Below are 15,605 nucleotides of genomic sequence, written 5' to 3'. Positions count from 1 at the left end.
AAAAAAAAAAAAAAAGAGTATTCCAGACAATTCTCATAAATGAAAAAATATTTATTTTTATTACAATATTACAACTTATGTCTCTTTTTTTCCAAGTTACTACAGCAGTGCAGTTCACCTCAATCTTTCCACACCCTCTTGAGTCCAGCAGTGTGGTCAAATAGCTTTGGATTTTTGAATTCCCCTTTCATATCCAGCATAAAAAAGAGGCGAAAGTTCTTCACTCTTATGGGCAGTTGAACGCGAGCATTTTGTCGACTCTCTTGGCTGCTAACCTGGAAGTACACATATAAAATAAATTATTAGTTTAAAACAAACATTGCGATGCATCGCAACACACAGACAAGCAACATCAACAACCGACAGACAACACACGTCAACAACATCCCGAAGAAAAAAGACTGGGCCAAGCGGGAAAGAATTCTAGGAATTTTAAGAATTCTTACTTCAAATAACGAAACATAATTTTTACAGAATTAACGACGAATTAAATAAGAAAGCTACCGTGGTGTGTGGAAAACCTTTAGTGAACCGACACTCTCGGCAATTTTAACTATTGTAATTATTTTAATTAACTGGAACGTGGCTATTTTTAACAAAGTGAAGTTTTGTGTGTTGGTGATTTCTTTTTCTACTATAAATGGGAAGGAACTTGATTGTTAATGATTAACAGTTTTGTTTCCAAATGTGTCAGTGTTCCTACAGACAACATAAGCAGCTGAAGCACATCCAGTAGAAGGCCAAATTGACTAGAACGGCATATATTGCACATCGAAAATTCTTTGATATACTGAGCAGGAACTTAAAGATCCACAGTTTCTGAAAGAGGTGAACAGGATTTAGAGCCAAGGTAATACTACCACTCATGTAAGGTGACAGCAGCTGCTGCTATTTGCCTACTTTCCATGTTCTTAAAAAATAACAGTAGGTTTTAGAGATCACCATCTGCCTGAGGAAAACTACAATATGCTACAACATTTCATTAGTTCAGTGATTCATAACTAATTTAAATGTAATTTTGTATCTGTCAATGTGCCACACCGCATACATAAGTGTACTAATACTCTTTACGATTATTCCATAATTAATTATTAACACTTATGTTAGTACAATGTATGCACTTTAAAAAAAAAAGACTGGGAAAGGTATTTGTGAGTGAATTTGTTGGGACTGGGTCCTGGTCTTGTAAAATAAGAATTTACTAGGCCACTGTCTCACAAAGGTTGAGAAACACTGCTTCAGAGGAATGTATTGCCTCCATCTTCAGGGTTGAAGCAGACTCCTTGCTGCTTTGCTTACTTTCTGACCCTGGACATAGAAGCAGTACATACCTTCAAAACATTGGAAAACTTCTACCAGATTACACGATGTTCCATCTTAGTCACCACTGTGAGAACCTCAAATATCATGAGTCCACTATTGCAATTAATTTGTGATCTTGAAGAACACAGTGGGATGAACATAATTTGAAGCTTAATTAAATAATCTAATACTGTATTTAGAATAAACATATTTACCTTGTTTACATCAACCGTCATCATCCTGTTCTTTCCAAATGGTGTGTAAGTTACAAATGTCAGTTTATCGCCGCCCTTCCGCAGTATCAGATATCGAACGGATTTCAGAGTGAATAACCATGCTGCTGTCAGAATACCATACCCTGAAAAATACAATAAAAATTATATTACACAAAACACTGAAAGCTGTAGACACAAGAGCCTAAAGCTTCACGGGACGTCCTGATTGTCCTCAGCATCACAAAAGTCACTGTTTTGTGAAATTCACCAGCAGGCAGTGCTGAGAGAGCAACCTGGGCTTCAGGCAACGCTGCAGTCTTAACGTTTGCTGACAACAAATTTCCATTGCTGATAGATGATTGTTGCATGTATATTTGGTGAAATCATGATTTGCTTCATATAAGATTGGAAAAGTACAGTGGGTCTATAGGAAGTAAAGTTACAGATGAGAGCTATTTATTTTGAGAGTTCCATCCATTTGTTGCATATGAGATCATCTAGAATGAGTGGCTTTGTTGTAATATAATACAATAAAATGTACATGGATAAAACTCTAAGAGTGTATGGTGGTAACATAAAAATAAAAGTTATTAGTAAAATTTATACCAAGTGTCCAACAGTTATAGCTGTTCGGTCTGTGACTGAAGGAAAAGTATCTCTGGTGGTTGGTAGTGGACTAGACAATGACCACTGTAATGCCCTGCTGCAAATTTAGGAAAAAAATAAGTTAGATTCTTTCCTGATGTTCAGTTTTTAGAGTTTGTTAAGAAAACCCAAATGAAAATGACCAACTGGAAGACTTAGGAACAGATGGAAGGATATTAAAATGTGTCTCAAACAGATAAGATGCAGTGGTGTTGACTGAATTCACCTTGATTAGGACAGCGAATTTCTTGACTAGCTGAGCAAGTATTAGGTTTCAAGTAGGACTCTCATCCATGGAGGTATTAGTTACAGCAATACCTCGCATAGTCCGAGTAATCGGTTCCGCCAATGTCCCAGACTGTTTGAAACTGGACTAATTGAGGAACTAAATACATAGAAAAAATTATAATTGGTTCCAAAAAAAAATCCATTTTTCAATAAATAAAATGTGATTAATAAATTCAAATGTCTTTATTAGAAATAACTTTAAAAAAATCAAGTTTTTCGCAATTCATTTTTATTCCCTAAAAATTGCAATATTGATATCTGCACGTTTTTCTTCTTTGGCCTTTTCTCTTCATACATTTCTTTGTAGCAACAAATTGCATTGTTTATCGTTCAGCGAATTGTAAGGCTACATTCAATATTGGGATCAACTTCCATAATATGCTCTGACAATATTTCAACCATTCTAATAGTTTTTTATAGTTGTTCAGCTGTTAATTCTTGTGCAGGCACTTCAACGTAGTCGTCGTTGTCTAAGTTGTCCTCCCATTCTTAATAAGCCTGTTGTTCATCTATGTGAGTCACAAGTGAAGAAAGACAAGACTTTTGTGACTTTCTACAAAAGGTAGTGTTATTTTGCGTGCAAGGACAACAGAAATCTAGTCATTACACAAAAAACAGTTAACAAATGGAAAATGTGTTAACAATTATCATAAATATTCTTGATTGTCATGCCTGTAAAATTTTAATTTTTAATTCCTGTCTCTTAATCAAGATCATGCAACTATACGGTTAAATTTTCACGTGAAAATATATCCTATATTGTATCTGTAACCGAATTATGATAGCCTTATGCTGAACCAAGCTCAATACTCTAGTAATGCTTACCTATAAGAAAACTCAAAACTGTCAAACCATTTCTGTATTTATTTTCTCCAAGATTAATCTTTCTCCACCAGGGTAGATCGTCTCTATCTTTCGGTACAGGTGCATCCCTCATCGAAGTAAAGGCAAAATGAGAAAGGTAAGTCCAAAAACCAAACTGGCACAATGCGAAGATGTTCACAATGCGAAAGAACTTAGGATTATCATACCGGTACAAAATCACATCTTTTGCTACGTTTGTATTTACTTCAAGGGCAGATGTGCTCACAGGCAGTTTTGAAAAACCAAGCCGGTGCCTGATGACACACATTCGGCTCACATTTGTAACGTACGTATGGACTGCACTTGTACAATTTAGGAACTTGATGGATGAGCGCAGTAAATCATTCAACGTCTTCTTCTGATGACAGGGCATACGGCACCCCTTCACGAGACAAGACACTGGCCACAGAACCCTCCATTTATAACATATATAGGCATTCATAATGCAGGGCTTCTGTATTTTGTATTACGAATAATTGGTAAAAGTTTCACAATTGGACGTTAACCATATCTTTGGTTTGATACAGAAAAAGCCATCCCATTCAAACCTCTCACTCATCACCTTCGTGCACTTGCACATCCACGGAATACCAGTACGATCCGTGGAGATACCTAACTTAGGGTATTCAAACCGTGACCAGTACGACCAGTACTACGTGAATCACGGATCACTAACGTAAACGTAAAATTTTCTCAACGCCAAGACAATAGGTGAAGGGCCATGTATACCCACGTATTCTTGATCTCGGCACTAGTTGGAGGTGAGGGTTCAGCTTGAATTCCCGGCCACTTTATCTCGGGGGAAAAGCACCCCGGTAAAAAGGTAAAACTATCCCTGTAAAAGTCCTTGTAGGCCGACGTGGTTGAGTCGTCGAGGTTCCACATTTAACTCCTCAGGATATCCTTAATGTGATTCTCACGGTGGTGCCTATTAAAATTAGCTATTGTGATGGGAACACCATGTAATTTAGTAATCTGTAACCACCATTTCAATTTTCCAGGTAGAGGAGTAAGTTACACGGGGGAAATTTATGGCTATAAAGAAGAGAACGAAGAGAACTCGGAACCAGAGGTGTGAGCAAAACTTTAGAAACCAGTGGCACTTAACAGACCTTTTGTGGGGGCATACTCATATACTAGGAGAAGACAATTAGGAATCATGGGGTGAAGAAAAGTTGCAACAGAGGAAAAGACACATAAACAAAACAAGAAAAATACTACAGAAACTAAGAAATTAGATATAAATGAAACAGAGATATTGAATGAAGGAATGGAAAAGAACAGTGGGAATCAGTGGCTCTAAGAACTAGGGTGGCAAGACAGCACAGAAGAACGAAGCAATTGCCTGAGGCACCATATTTTACAGACCTCTTCTTTTTAATATCTGCGGACTTTCTCTTCATATGATGAATATGGATTGGTCATGTATATATACACAACAAAGTAAATGAAACTGAAGAATTCTATCTTCCGTACCCCAGAAGATGTAAGTCTTCATAGCCACCACTGAGAACCTCTAGATTTTGTATTAACATTTTGTGTTACTAGTTATTGTGGCAAAGTTTTCATAATATTGATCTGTTTTTAAGTAGATCAAATTCTCACCCAATTTGGCATTTAGGCTTTTAACAGGTCTCCTTAAATATGACTGATGTGTAAGGCTTAAAGTTCAAGGGGAAGAAATGAAGAAGTGGAGGAGGAAGAAGGATGGCTAACAAAAGTAAGAGGAACTACAACTGATCATCTGTCTATGCTTCTGCAGTCCTCTTTTTGAACATTGGCAGCTTTTCTAGTTTTTAGTCCCATACAGAGTCAGAAGGACACCCTGGATGAGGGATCTGCCAGTCACAATGCCACTACCTACACACAGACCTCCATGCCTTGAGTTGGATTCGAACCAACAATTCCATCGTTCAAGCAACTGAAGACAGTTTATGCCTTACACTGCACAGCCACTGTGATCTGCAACTAATATTAATTAGGAGGATGAAATGAGAAACTGAAGAACACGGGGATAAATAAGCAGAATTTGAGGTTCTCACAGTAGTAGCTATGAATAGTTGTATCTTCTGAGAATATTATCATCATCTCAATAATTTAAGATGCTGTAGCATTTGGTATTACTGAAGAAGGGATTTGTTAAGTATGCCAATGAAATGGCCTCAGGTAGCATGATATACATACCAAGTTTCATAGATAGCTATCGGTCCTTACATTCAATGCTTGCTAGAGGGGTACACATACAGAGAGAGAACAAGGCGATCTCATAAACCCACCTACATTTTTTAAATAAGGAAAGGAGATTAAAAAGCAAGAAGTTTGTATACAAATTTGTGTGACAGTTAATTTCAAACGCTGAATGATAAGTACAGTCAGGACGCACTCCTATAAAATCCTATAATTACACTCCTTCCTGAAGAAAGCAGTCTTCTGGGATTTGGCACCGTGTATATGTGGTGTTAAATCCCAGAAGACTGCTTTCTTCATAGTCACCACCGTGAAAGCCTCAAATCTTACATACTCCTTCCTTCTTCACTGTTGGAAATGTCCAGGATACTATACTGCCCTGGATATGTTACACAGTGGGTTGCCTGAGTTGGGACATATTCAAATGTGTGCAAAACCATATACAGCTAACTCCCTGTTATCCGGTCGCTATGGGCTCTGAGATTACAGTACAGTAACTTATAGGAACCCAATTTTGTCATGATATTAGCCCTGTTCCGGCCTTTTACGTACTTCAACTTTCTTTTTCAGAGTTAAAACAAAGCACTTACGCTTTTGCTTGGGGGTCTTCTTAGGTGCCAGAGTGGACTGATGGAGCAAATACTCTGAACATACTATAACGCAATCACATATTCAGCCTGTTTCTACTGTATTCACAGATCACTGCAACTGTAATGGCAGTTGCAAGGAAGAGGACGGACAGCGCTATAGTGGCGGTTGGAAGAAATATGGTGTGGCAGGTAGACACATTCACATTGTAACTTCGGTTTTTGAAGTAACTTCAAATAAACTATTTTCTTCTTAAAATCTTGCCGGTTGCATGAGAATTTTGGATGTTTTGATACCCGATAACCGGCACTTTCTATATTCTCAAACAAAATGTGTCATGCCTTCATTTAACACTCATTATCAATTTATCTTCATCTGCTTTTTATTATTCCCTCATAAAATCCATTCAGTAATTTTAAGATGCTCTTATTAATTATATTATTTACTTAATGAAAAGTGAATTACAATGCAATAAGCCTTCTATACCACTGATCACAATACTGAGGCTGCATGACAGAAACAGTATGGAATATCACTTTCAAAAGTGATTAAGACATCTCAGTTCCAAGGCTATAGCTAACACTATTACATAATTAAAATAAACATTTCAAACCCAGTTTGCAAGTTGACCAGTAGTGAAATACACAACGTTGAACACGGTGGCAATGGCCCACCTATCTCAACTAACAAATAATTTATTATCTCAAAATAGTGCAGCCCAGTTTATCTTCAAAATCCAGTGAACACATAGCAATCAAACTTCCATCCTTCATGCACCTTCATGAGGAGTTGGTGGGATCTAATTTGCTTTTCTTACAGACACCACATTCACTCTGCTTCTCAACCTCAGCAATATTAATCAACATTAATCATCATTTACTTCTCAACAAAGATATAACTGATAAATTAAGTGATACTACTTTTCATTTGAATCTGCAAAACATTAACTTTCTTGCTACTGTCCTGATAGTATCCTAAAGAAACAATCATAAATTTATACGTCCAAATTTTGAAAATGTTCTATAAACGCAGATATCTAGTGTAATAATTGTTGTTGCTGTAAACCTATCTTAAATACTGCTGTTGTTAAAGTACCTTTGGTACTAAGCAAAAAAAATCTTACACATCTTAGTTTCAGCAAAAGGACCCACTACAATGTCCCATTAGTTGCGTATATATATTTCTCAACACCAATAGTTTATAGATTATAAGAACTAAAGAAAGCAGCAAATTTTGCAAAAATCATAAACAATATTGAAAACTACTGTCTTCTGGGATGTGATACAGTGTAGTCTAGTTAATAATTACCAGCATTTCAGAGGAATACGCTGCCTCAATCTTCGTGGAAAATGAGTATGCTGAGTGCAGAAAAAAGTAGAAAATATCATGGTTACACAGTGAGGGAATGCACGACTGGAGTCCTGAGTGAATCAGTGGGGGTAAGGAGAACAGTGTAAAGAGTACTGGACCATATATCCACACCATGCTTCCGCATTCAGCTTACTCTTCTGGCTTGCAGGAGGCATTAGTAACAATCTGTCAGACTGCATGGTAACATATCCAGAAGACAAGTCGCCTTCATAGTCATGTCTATGAGAACTCACAGCTCACATAAAATCTTATTTCTTCTTTAGGTATATTTTCAGTTTTATGTTCATTCTTCAATCCTTAGGATCAGGTGTTCAAGCCCGTATGAGCCAACATGCTGTATAATATTCACCAATTACCTGCCAAGGTTCAACTTAGTTTCTTTAGACTCCAAATACAAACATCCAAGTGTGAAAAATAGTTATGACTGTCTGGTAACTGGACACAATATACTTACAATTTGTAAATTAAGTTTTTTTGCTGTGATGATTCAGGAAGTACAATATACACGTTGTCATCCAATATGTAGAAATGTTAAAGAACGTATTTATTATTTTTACTCCTAATTTAACTACCTCTTATAGTGTCATTATAAAACTGATATCTCTTACGACTACCATTAACTTTAAATACTGAAAGAAAGGTAATAAAAAAAAAAAACCTGCCCCTGTACTGGAGGGCATGTCTTACATCTTATGAAGTTGCACAACAAAATCCTTGAAGTTACATGGCCAGTTTCCAGAATGATTTCAAGAAAAGCAATGTAGCCAGTACACCTTTGCTTTCTCATCATCATGTATACAAGGGGACTCAGTGGAACAAAATGCGAAGCCACACATGCTTTCAGAATGAATTACCTAAAGAGGATGATGATGTAACAATGTAGCAACTGAAAAGCTTGTTACCAAAAATGTCTTACGACATATCAAGTGATTTAGAGAACAAGACAGAAAGCAACTGAAAGGTTACTTGGAATTATACTTTGTTTCTTCTGTTGGCTTAGAACAGGCACTACTAACATTAAAGCTGATTACTTTTCTTGTTTAATATACTGTACATAAAACTGTAAAGACCTGTATCCTGCCACTGATCTAACAGAGAACACCTAAAAATATTACTCTGAATTCTTGCCAGCATGTACGGAAGCCACACCTGTTGAATCAATCTGCAAGCATAATGTCAGAGTTTGTTGATGCAATTCGAAATCTCATTCCTGTTTTTTTTTGCTATATAAGTAAACTTTAATTTCTTATTCTGTATTTCAGCGTCCCATTGCAATTGTTCAAATTAGTGTCCATTGTTTATCTTCTGTCAAAATTGCAACACTTTTACATTCTACACTTCAACACTATATGTTTCAGCCTCAAACGGCCATCTTCGGGTGTTTTTATGTTACAGATGTTACAGCTGAAGTGTAGAATGTAAAAGTGTTGCAATTTTGATGGAAGATAAACAATGGACGCTAATTTAAATTTCTTAATCTGAATATTATTCAATCTTTGAAGTTTCAGCAACTATATATTGTGACATTGACAGGGAAAGTAACCACACATCCCAGGCAAAAAATAGGTAACTCTGGTTGTACAGCAAAGGTATATGGTCCTGGGAAAGATACTAGGCACACAGAACAAGATATAGCCAAAAGGCGAAGTAGTGTAAACATTGAAGTATTTAAGCCATGTTAAAAAACAGAGAAAGCTGATCATATAAATGTTATCATTTCAGATTCTCTGGTGTTCAAACTTCTAACCTGTCTCTTTCCAATGTTTTTTTCACATCATATCAATGGAGGCTTTGTAAAAACTGTCATAAGAAAGTGATGATGACAAAGATTATCTGTAATTCATGGGTCTTCAGAGGAGGTATTTTCAGTCTGATGAAAAACGGCATATTTAGCCAGTCCTCATGTCACACTCCACTTATGTTCTAACCCACTAAAAGAGTACAATATACAGAGTGTCCCAGGAGGAAAGTTCAGTATTCTGTGAGGTCATAGTATTGGTCATTCTAAGCAAATAAGTGTATAGGTACAAGTTCTAATTCAAACGGTTTCCAAGATAGGGCTATTTCACTGTACACCATACAGATGAGCAACACACCACATCCTAGCACAAGTTGCAAAGTACATTCATGTTAATGGTGGAATTTACAAAAATGGATTACATTAGGTATTGTTTATTGTTATTAAATAACTCCACAAATCCTGTACAGGGGGTAAACTATACCAACTTTGCCAGTTGACTAAGAAATACCTGTATTAGAAACATTATGTAATATCTCTTCCTTGTCAACAATTTTGGAACTGTACAGTGAAATATCTCTAACTCAGAAACCGTTTGGAATATAACACATGCACATATACACATTTTTGCTTAGAATGACCAATACTTTCATCCTGGGACATTCTGTATATTGTGAACTGCCACTCAATACTACTACAGCAAACATTAATATTCCCAAAACCTATCAAACTCCGTGGTTTTAGTCTGCAAGCGAACTATACCGAACAAATGAGCGACCGCCGCTTGTCAGCAAAGTTAATGAAAAGCAGTAAAAGGTTTCTGATGCATGATTTGGGTATGGACAATGAAAACTGAATGTTCATTTTTTTAAATAACCAAAAATTTGAGATTTTTGCATGCGAACTCCATATATTTTAGTAATGTCATATTCGAATTTTCACAAAAGCAATTCCTTTAAGATTGCATAAAGCACATTGTTATGAGATACGTTCCACTGCTTGCATTGCTGTAAAAAAGGAAACATCTATGCAGATCTAACAGAATAGCTGATGTTTTTTCTTTTGTGATATAAAGGACAAAATCACCTCATGTACTACACATTGCTTTTAGGCTGAGAACAAATCTGACTGCTGCTAAAGAAGATATTCAGTCTGATGATAAAAATTCTCCAAAATATTTCTTCCTTCACATATCCTCTTACTTTTATTGACAAGAAGTTGCATTCCCATACAAAGCACAGTAATCATTACATATCTTGTGTGTTTACTGGTTTAGAATCTATTGTATTTTGTTAATTTTATAATTTATATTATGTGACATGTCCTATATCAATGTAATCTGATCTACAGGATGAATAAACATGAATGAATGAATGAATGAATTTAATTCAGTACTTAATATACAACTTATAAATGTCCAACCCATATTTAGTTTTGGACCTTTTTACTGGACATTTTGTTAGTGGACTTAAGTAGCATATCATATGCTCATTCAGACACTTAATTTCCTGGACCTTCTGAAGTGGATGAAATGTTTTGTAATACCAGGAATTTCTTCCTTACTTTCTATTTGTCCACCATGGTAAACACTTCTCATGTCTGGGAGTCCTACATGAAGATAAAGAAATGCCTCCCCCAAAAACCTTGACCATATAACCATTAATATCAATGTATTAAAGCCTACTACAGCATTCTGTAAGATCTGAAGTTTTCATATTGGATAAATGCACCAAATCTTCTTGGGCTGACCTATAAACCAATGTTTTCGTTCCCTGCTATCCCCATCATCATGGTAAAATGACTTATTGTCTGAGAAGACTCTAGTGGACTACTGCATCACTTCTCAAGTCAGTGAATGTCTTGAAACAATAAAATGGTAAACCTTGTAATTTTCATAATACTGTCCATAAAATTAGTTTCCATTTCCTTTATGTAATAAATGCTATTAGCAAAAACATAATAAGATACAGGTATCCCTGACTTAAACTTCAGGTTACTGTTATTTCATATTATTTTTAGTGATGAAAACAAAGAAATTATTTTCCTATGAAAATCAGGAATTGTACACATCTAAAATGTATGATATTAATATTAATTGAATTTGTATTGTTCAATGAAAGTTATAGGCAGTGAAACCAAAGGAAAACAAAAATCTTTAATGATGTGACCACTATTGCCTAAGTTAGGGGGATACCTGCATTGAATTTCAAACATTCAGTTCAGCAATAAAAAAAAATCATGTGCTCATTTCTCTGATTTATGGTCTAATTAAAAAAGATAAACATTTTTTAATTGTTGTGTTAGGCTTTTTAACAGTATGTCAAACCAACTCCTCACATGCAGAACAGAACTTTTAAAATTAAGACTACAGTCTTCTGGGTTGTGAAACCGTGTAGTTTTGTGAGTGGATACCCACGTTTCGGAGGAACGTCCTGCTTCCATCTTCAGGTTTAAATGTGAGATTCAGGAAGAGGCTTGGTTACATAAGCAAGTTACAAGGAAGGTGGTCATGAGACCCAAATAGGGGAGTTAAGAAAGGAAACTGATCTAAGCTAATGAGAACACCACATTCTTAATGATCACTGCTGTGATAACCTTAAAACTGTCAATAAGTATTTATGAAGATGAATTATTTCAAACAATGACAAAATATATTTCATTTCAGGGACTCACAGCAGTGATAATGAATAGTGCTTTTTTTTTTTTTGGATGTGACGCCGTATAGTTTGGCATTTGTTTACTGACATTTCAGAGGAACCTACTGCCTGTACCTTGAGGCTTGAAGTTAAGCCAAAGCAAAGCCTCCAGAACATTGGGAAACTTCTACCAGATGATATGGTGTCACATCCCAGAATACAGTAGTCTTCTATGCCGAAATGCAGTTTAAGAGATACAAAGGTAACCATGTCTATCATCATAAGAAATAATTTATTATTTCAGTTACAGTATACACCTCCTGCAAGTACTTCCTGAACCATCTCCATATACACACAGTCAGCCCTCACAGCTTCACACATCCTAATGCCAAACTTCTCAAAAGTGACTTAAGTATGACTGGATAGAGTAATGAATTATCACGTGTGGAAGTCAATTCAGAAACAAATTCATTTACTTTTAAAAAGTAACTTTCAGAGCACTGTATTTGTCCTCATATGCCACTTTGAAAAATAAGTTTTATATCATTATATTGACCATGGAATTACGTTAACAGAGATACTGCGCTTTATATGAAAAACTCCGCTGGTACAGTGTGACCACGAACTGGTGCCAAATGTCTATATGAGGGTTTGCCTGTGAGAGGGAGGAAGGAAAATATAAGGGAATTGAACTGTCCCTATGCTTACGTGGTAGAACAGTAATGCATTTGCCTATTCTTTTACCCTCATTCTGAAAATATCATTACAGAAGATCCTGTGGAATAATGCACAGTTATACTTTCTGAAAGTGAAATACCGGTCTAACAAACCATACCACAAAAGTAATTTAAATAACAAAATATAGCTGAAAGAATCACAGCAAGGATTAATGCTTTTGGATTGTAGTGCTGACTGTACTCAAATATATGGCTGGATTACAGCTGACCTACAGTAGCACTTTTTGGAGAAGTTCATTCTCAATTACTAAAATGGGTTTCCACACATGGGCCACAAGTTCCTGGTCACTCAACATATCACACTTTTTAATAATATACTACCATGAGTTCAGAATTTTCTAGTAATATGTATGTCAAAATTCCAATTTTGAAATCCACTAGACCCCAGAATCAAGTCTTAACATTAGATTTCTTCTTCTTTTAAAATTAGTTGGTTTCTTTTATAGATGTATGCATGGAAACATGAGAATTGTACTAACCTTTCTGAACATATGATATAGAGAACACTTCTCACAGTAAACCAGGCTACTGATATCATTATAAAATATAAAGGGAACTAATACATAGATTGTCACAGCTAACTGGCCAACAGTATGACCTTCAGTTTTCCACTTAAAATTTGTGTTTTTGTAATAGTGATTACAGAAACTTTTAATAATTTCCCAACTTTTTCAACAACAGACGTGGTCTAAGATAGCATTTAATTAGTCTGGAACATACATATTAATAAAATTACCTTAGAACTTTATTACTTCTGTTACCCTATATCAGTCTTATCATTTGGAGCCTTGTAAGCAGGGCCCGTAGTCCATTTACAAATTCAAAAACAAAATACCTTCAACACACAAAGTGTTTCAGTTTATATACAAAGATCTATTGTACAGCAAAACTACCTATGTAATCATTTATAATAAATATGAAGCCTTAAAATCTATGACTTTAGAATGGATATTTCACACAAAGAGTTTTTAATGACTTACAAATAACTTCTTTAAATGTCACTATTTAAAACAAACGCCTATTCATCTTTAATTATTTTTAAATCACACAAACTGTTTCATTCTCGAACAATGCTGTCTTTTTTCTCTCCATAATCTTTGGTTAATCAAATTTGTATTGTATTACTCAGCACAAGGTTTGACACAGTATCACAAATCTTAACCATTTTGTGCATAAAATCTCACATTGCACATATCTTCATACCTTGCACAAGTACAACACATACACACCCACACGTGTGTGTGTGTGTGTGTATGTCAGCTGAACTAACAATTACAATAAGATGTATCTTACCATCATGTTGATTACATGTTGTTAAACCACACACGTTTTAGTCTTACATCATCATCTTCAGGGGGTGTACCACATTAAAGGAAATTTACAAAAGATTTTAAATTAACATGGCAGGACACACCATAACCCACAAAACTGAATGTCAAACTAACTAGTGCTTATACAAATGAATTTTAACATAATATTAATGTTAACTTTCTATAGAAGATTAATAAGTCAAATATTTTAAACTGTCTATTTTTATACATACAATTTCTAGAGTTCCCTTTAATGTGGTACACCATGTGAAGATGGTCTTCTAAGACTGAAACCTGTTGGAGTTTTAACATGTAATCAACATAAAAAATGAACTAGATATCCTTAGATGATAAGCTACAGCTTATTTTAATACAGATAACATATCAGAAAAATGAACCCTATCAAAACAACTCCATCATAGCTAATTTATTTATTGTTTACTTAATGATACTGTCAGTAGCTCCGACTATAAAGCATCAAATGTAAGATGACTAATGAATAATGAACTGTAAAGGATGTAGAAGGAAGTGGTCATGGCCCAATTTGAAATACTATGGGAGGCACTGAGGTAAACCACAAAAACCTTCAGTCAGGATAACCAGTTTCTGACCCAAGAATTGAAGCCAGATCCTCCTGAATATGAAGTTACACTGTTAACTGCAATGTTTTGGTATCATAGAAGAGAAATGGGAGGGGGGGCTGAGCAGGCTAGTACATGCAAGGTTTCTACTGTTTATACTTCCCTTTTTATCAACATAATTTTAAACTTCTGGCCATGGTAGGTGTGTACTGTTATTCTAAGTTTCATAAGTTTCACATATTACATGACCAGAACATAAATTGAAGTTTACCAAACACAAAATACTATTCAACAAATCAACTTCACAATTTCAAAACACCTGTTAACTAGAATAACCATTTCTGTGGAAACTCCCTCTGTATTATACTACTGAAAGGGCCAGGTCTAATTAACAGAATGCACCATACACATCATTAAAATTAAATGATATAATTAGAACAAGGATTGAAAAAACCCTAATGTAATGTCTATGCAGGACAATACAACTGATTACTGAATACTTAGCTATACAGAACAATGTAACTTGTATTCTGAAGGCCTAGAACCAATCACTAAGATGTAATCGAAATTTCTGCAGTTTTTATATTTCCAGAAAAACTCGAACACAACAGACAACACCAATGACAAACATGAATGTACTCTGCCACCAAGAACTGACCACTGAGCTGGTCATAGTGATGTCGAGAAAATAAAACTGAATTAGACAATTGCTTACAGTAACTTATCATTACAAAAGATTCTGATAATGTTTGTTCTCAGCCGTTACATATGCCTCATACCTTCCAAACATTTCTGGAACATGCACAGCAGTACAAATGAAACTGTGACTTTATACATGTTTCTGTGAGAATCTCCTAAATTATTTCTCCACATCTTTCCTTTTGACATTTCCCCAGGCATAAAATTGAGACTGAGCTACTTCCAAAGACACAAACTTTTAACTCACACTACTCCAGCCACACTTCTATTAGGTCTTGGGCATAATGCCATGTAGTCTGTTGAAAGTCAACCAGTGTTTCAGAGGAACATGTCACCTCCATCTTCAGAGTCAAAGAATAAGCCAAGTTCTGTTTGCTATCTGTTTCATGCTGTTTTTTTGCTTGGCTTAGTTTCTGACCCTGGAAATGGTGGTAACACGTTCTT

The 15,605-nt window shown here is 35.5% G+C and overlaps 1 protein-coding gene and 1 long non-coding RNA gene across 2 annotated transcripts; one reads left to right on the top strand and one right to left on the bottom strand.

The window, feature by feature from the left end:
* Positions 1-30: 30 nt before the first annotated feature.
* Positions 31-3,913, bottom strand: LOC111865632 (transmembrane protein 223). The gene is made up of 3 exons (XM_023853813.2): positions 3,276-3,913; positions 1,518-1,660; positions 31-275 (listed from the first exon to the last, which is right to left on the bottom strand). Exons 1-3 carry the CDS (start codon positions 3,754-3,756, stop codon positions 120-122), a joined length of 780 nt encoding a protein of 259 aa, XP_023709581.1. The 5' UTR covers positions 3,757-3,913; the 3' UTR covers positions 31-119.
* A 276-nt stretch (positions 3,914-4,189) lies between these two features.
* On the top strand, positions 4,190-8,106 carry LOC117282413. The gene is made up of 2 exons (XR_004513149.1): positions 4,190-4,757; positions 6,072-8,106. It is a non-coding gene; the product is annotated as an uncharacterized LOC117282413 (long non-coding RNA).
* Positions 8,107-15,605: the final 7,499 nt, after the last annotated feature.

The sequence above is a fragment of the Cryptotermes secundus genome, unplaced genomic scaffold, assembly GCF_002891405.2.
Source record: "Cryptotermes secundus unplaced genomic scaffold, Csec_1.0 scaffold2482, whole genome shotgun sequence".
Classification (NCBI taxonomy): Eukaryota; Metazoa; Arthropoda; class Insecta; order Blattodea; family Kalotermitidae; genus Cryptotermes; species Cryptotermes secundus.
Note: the sequence above shows the minus strand (reverse complement) of the source record. Positions and strands in the feature narration are given on the sequence as shown.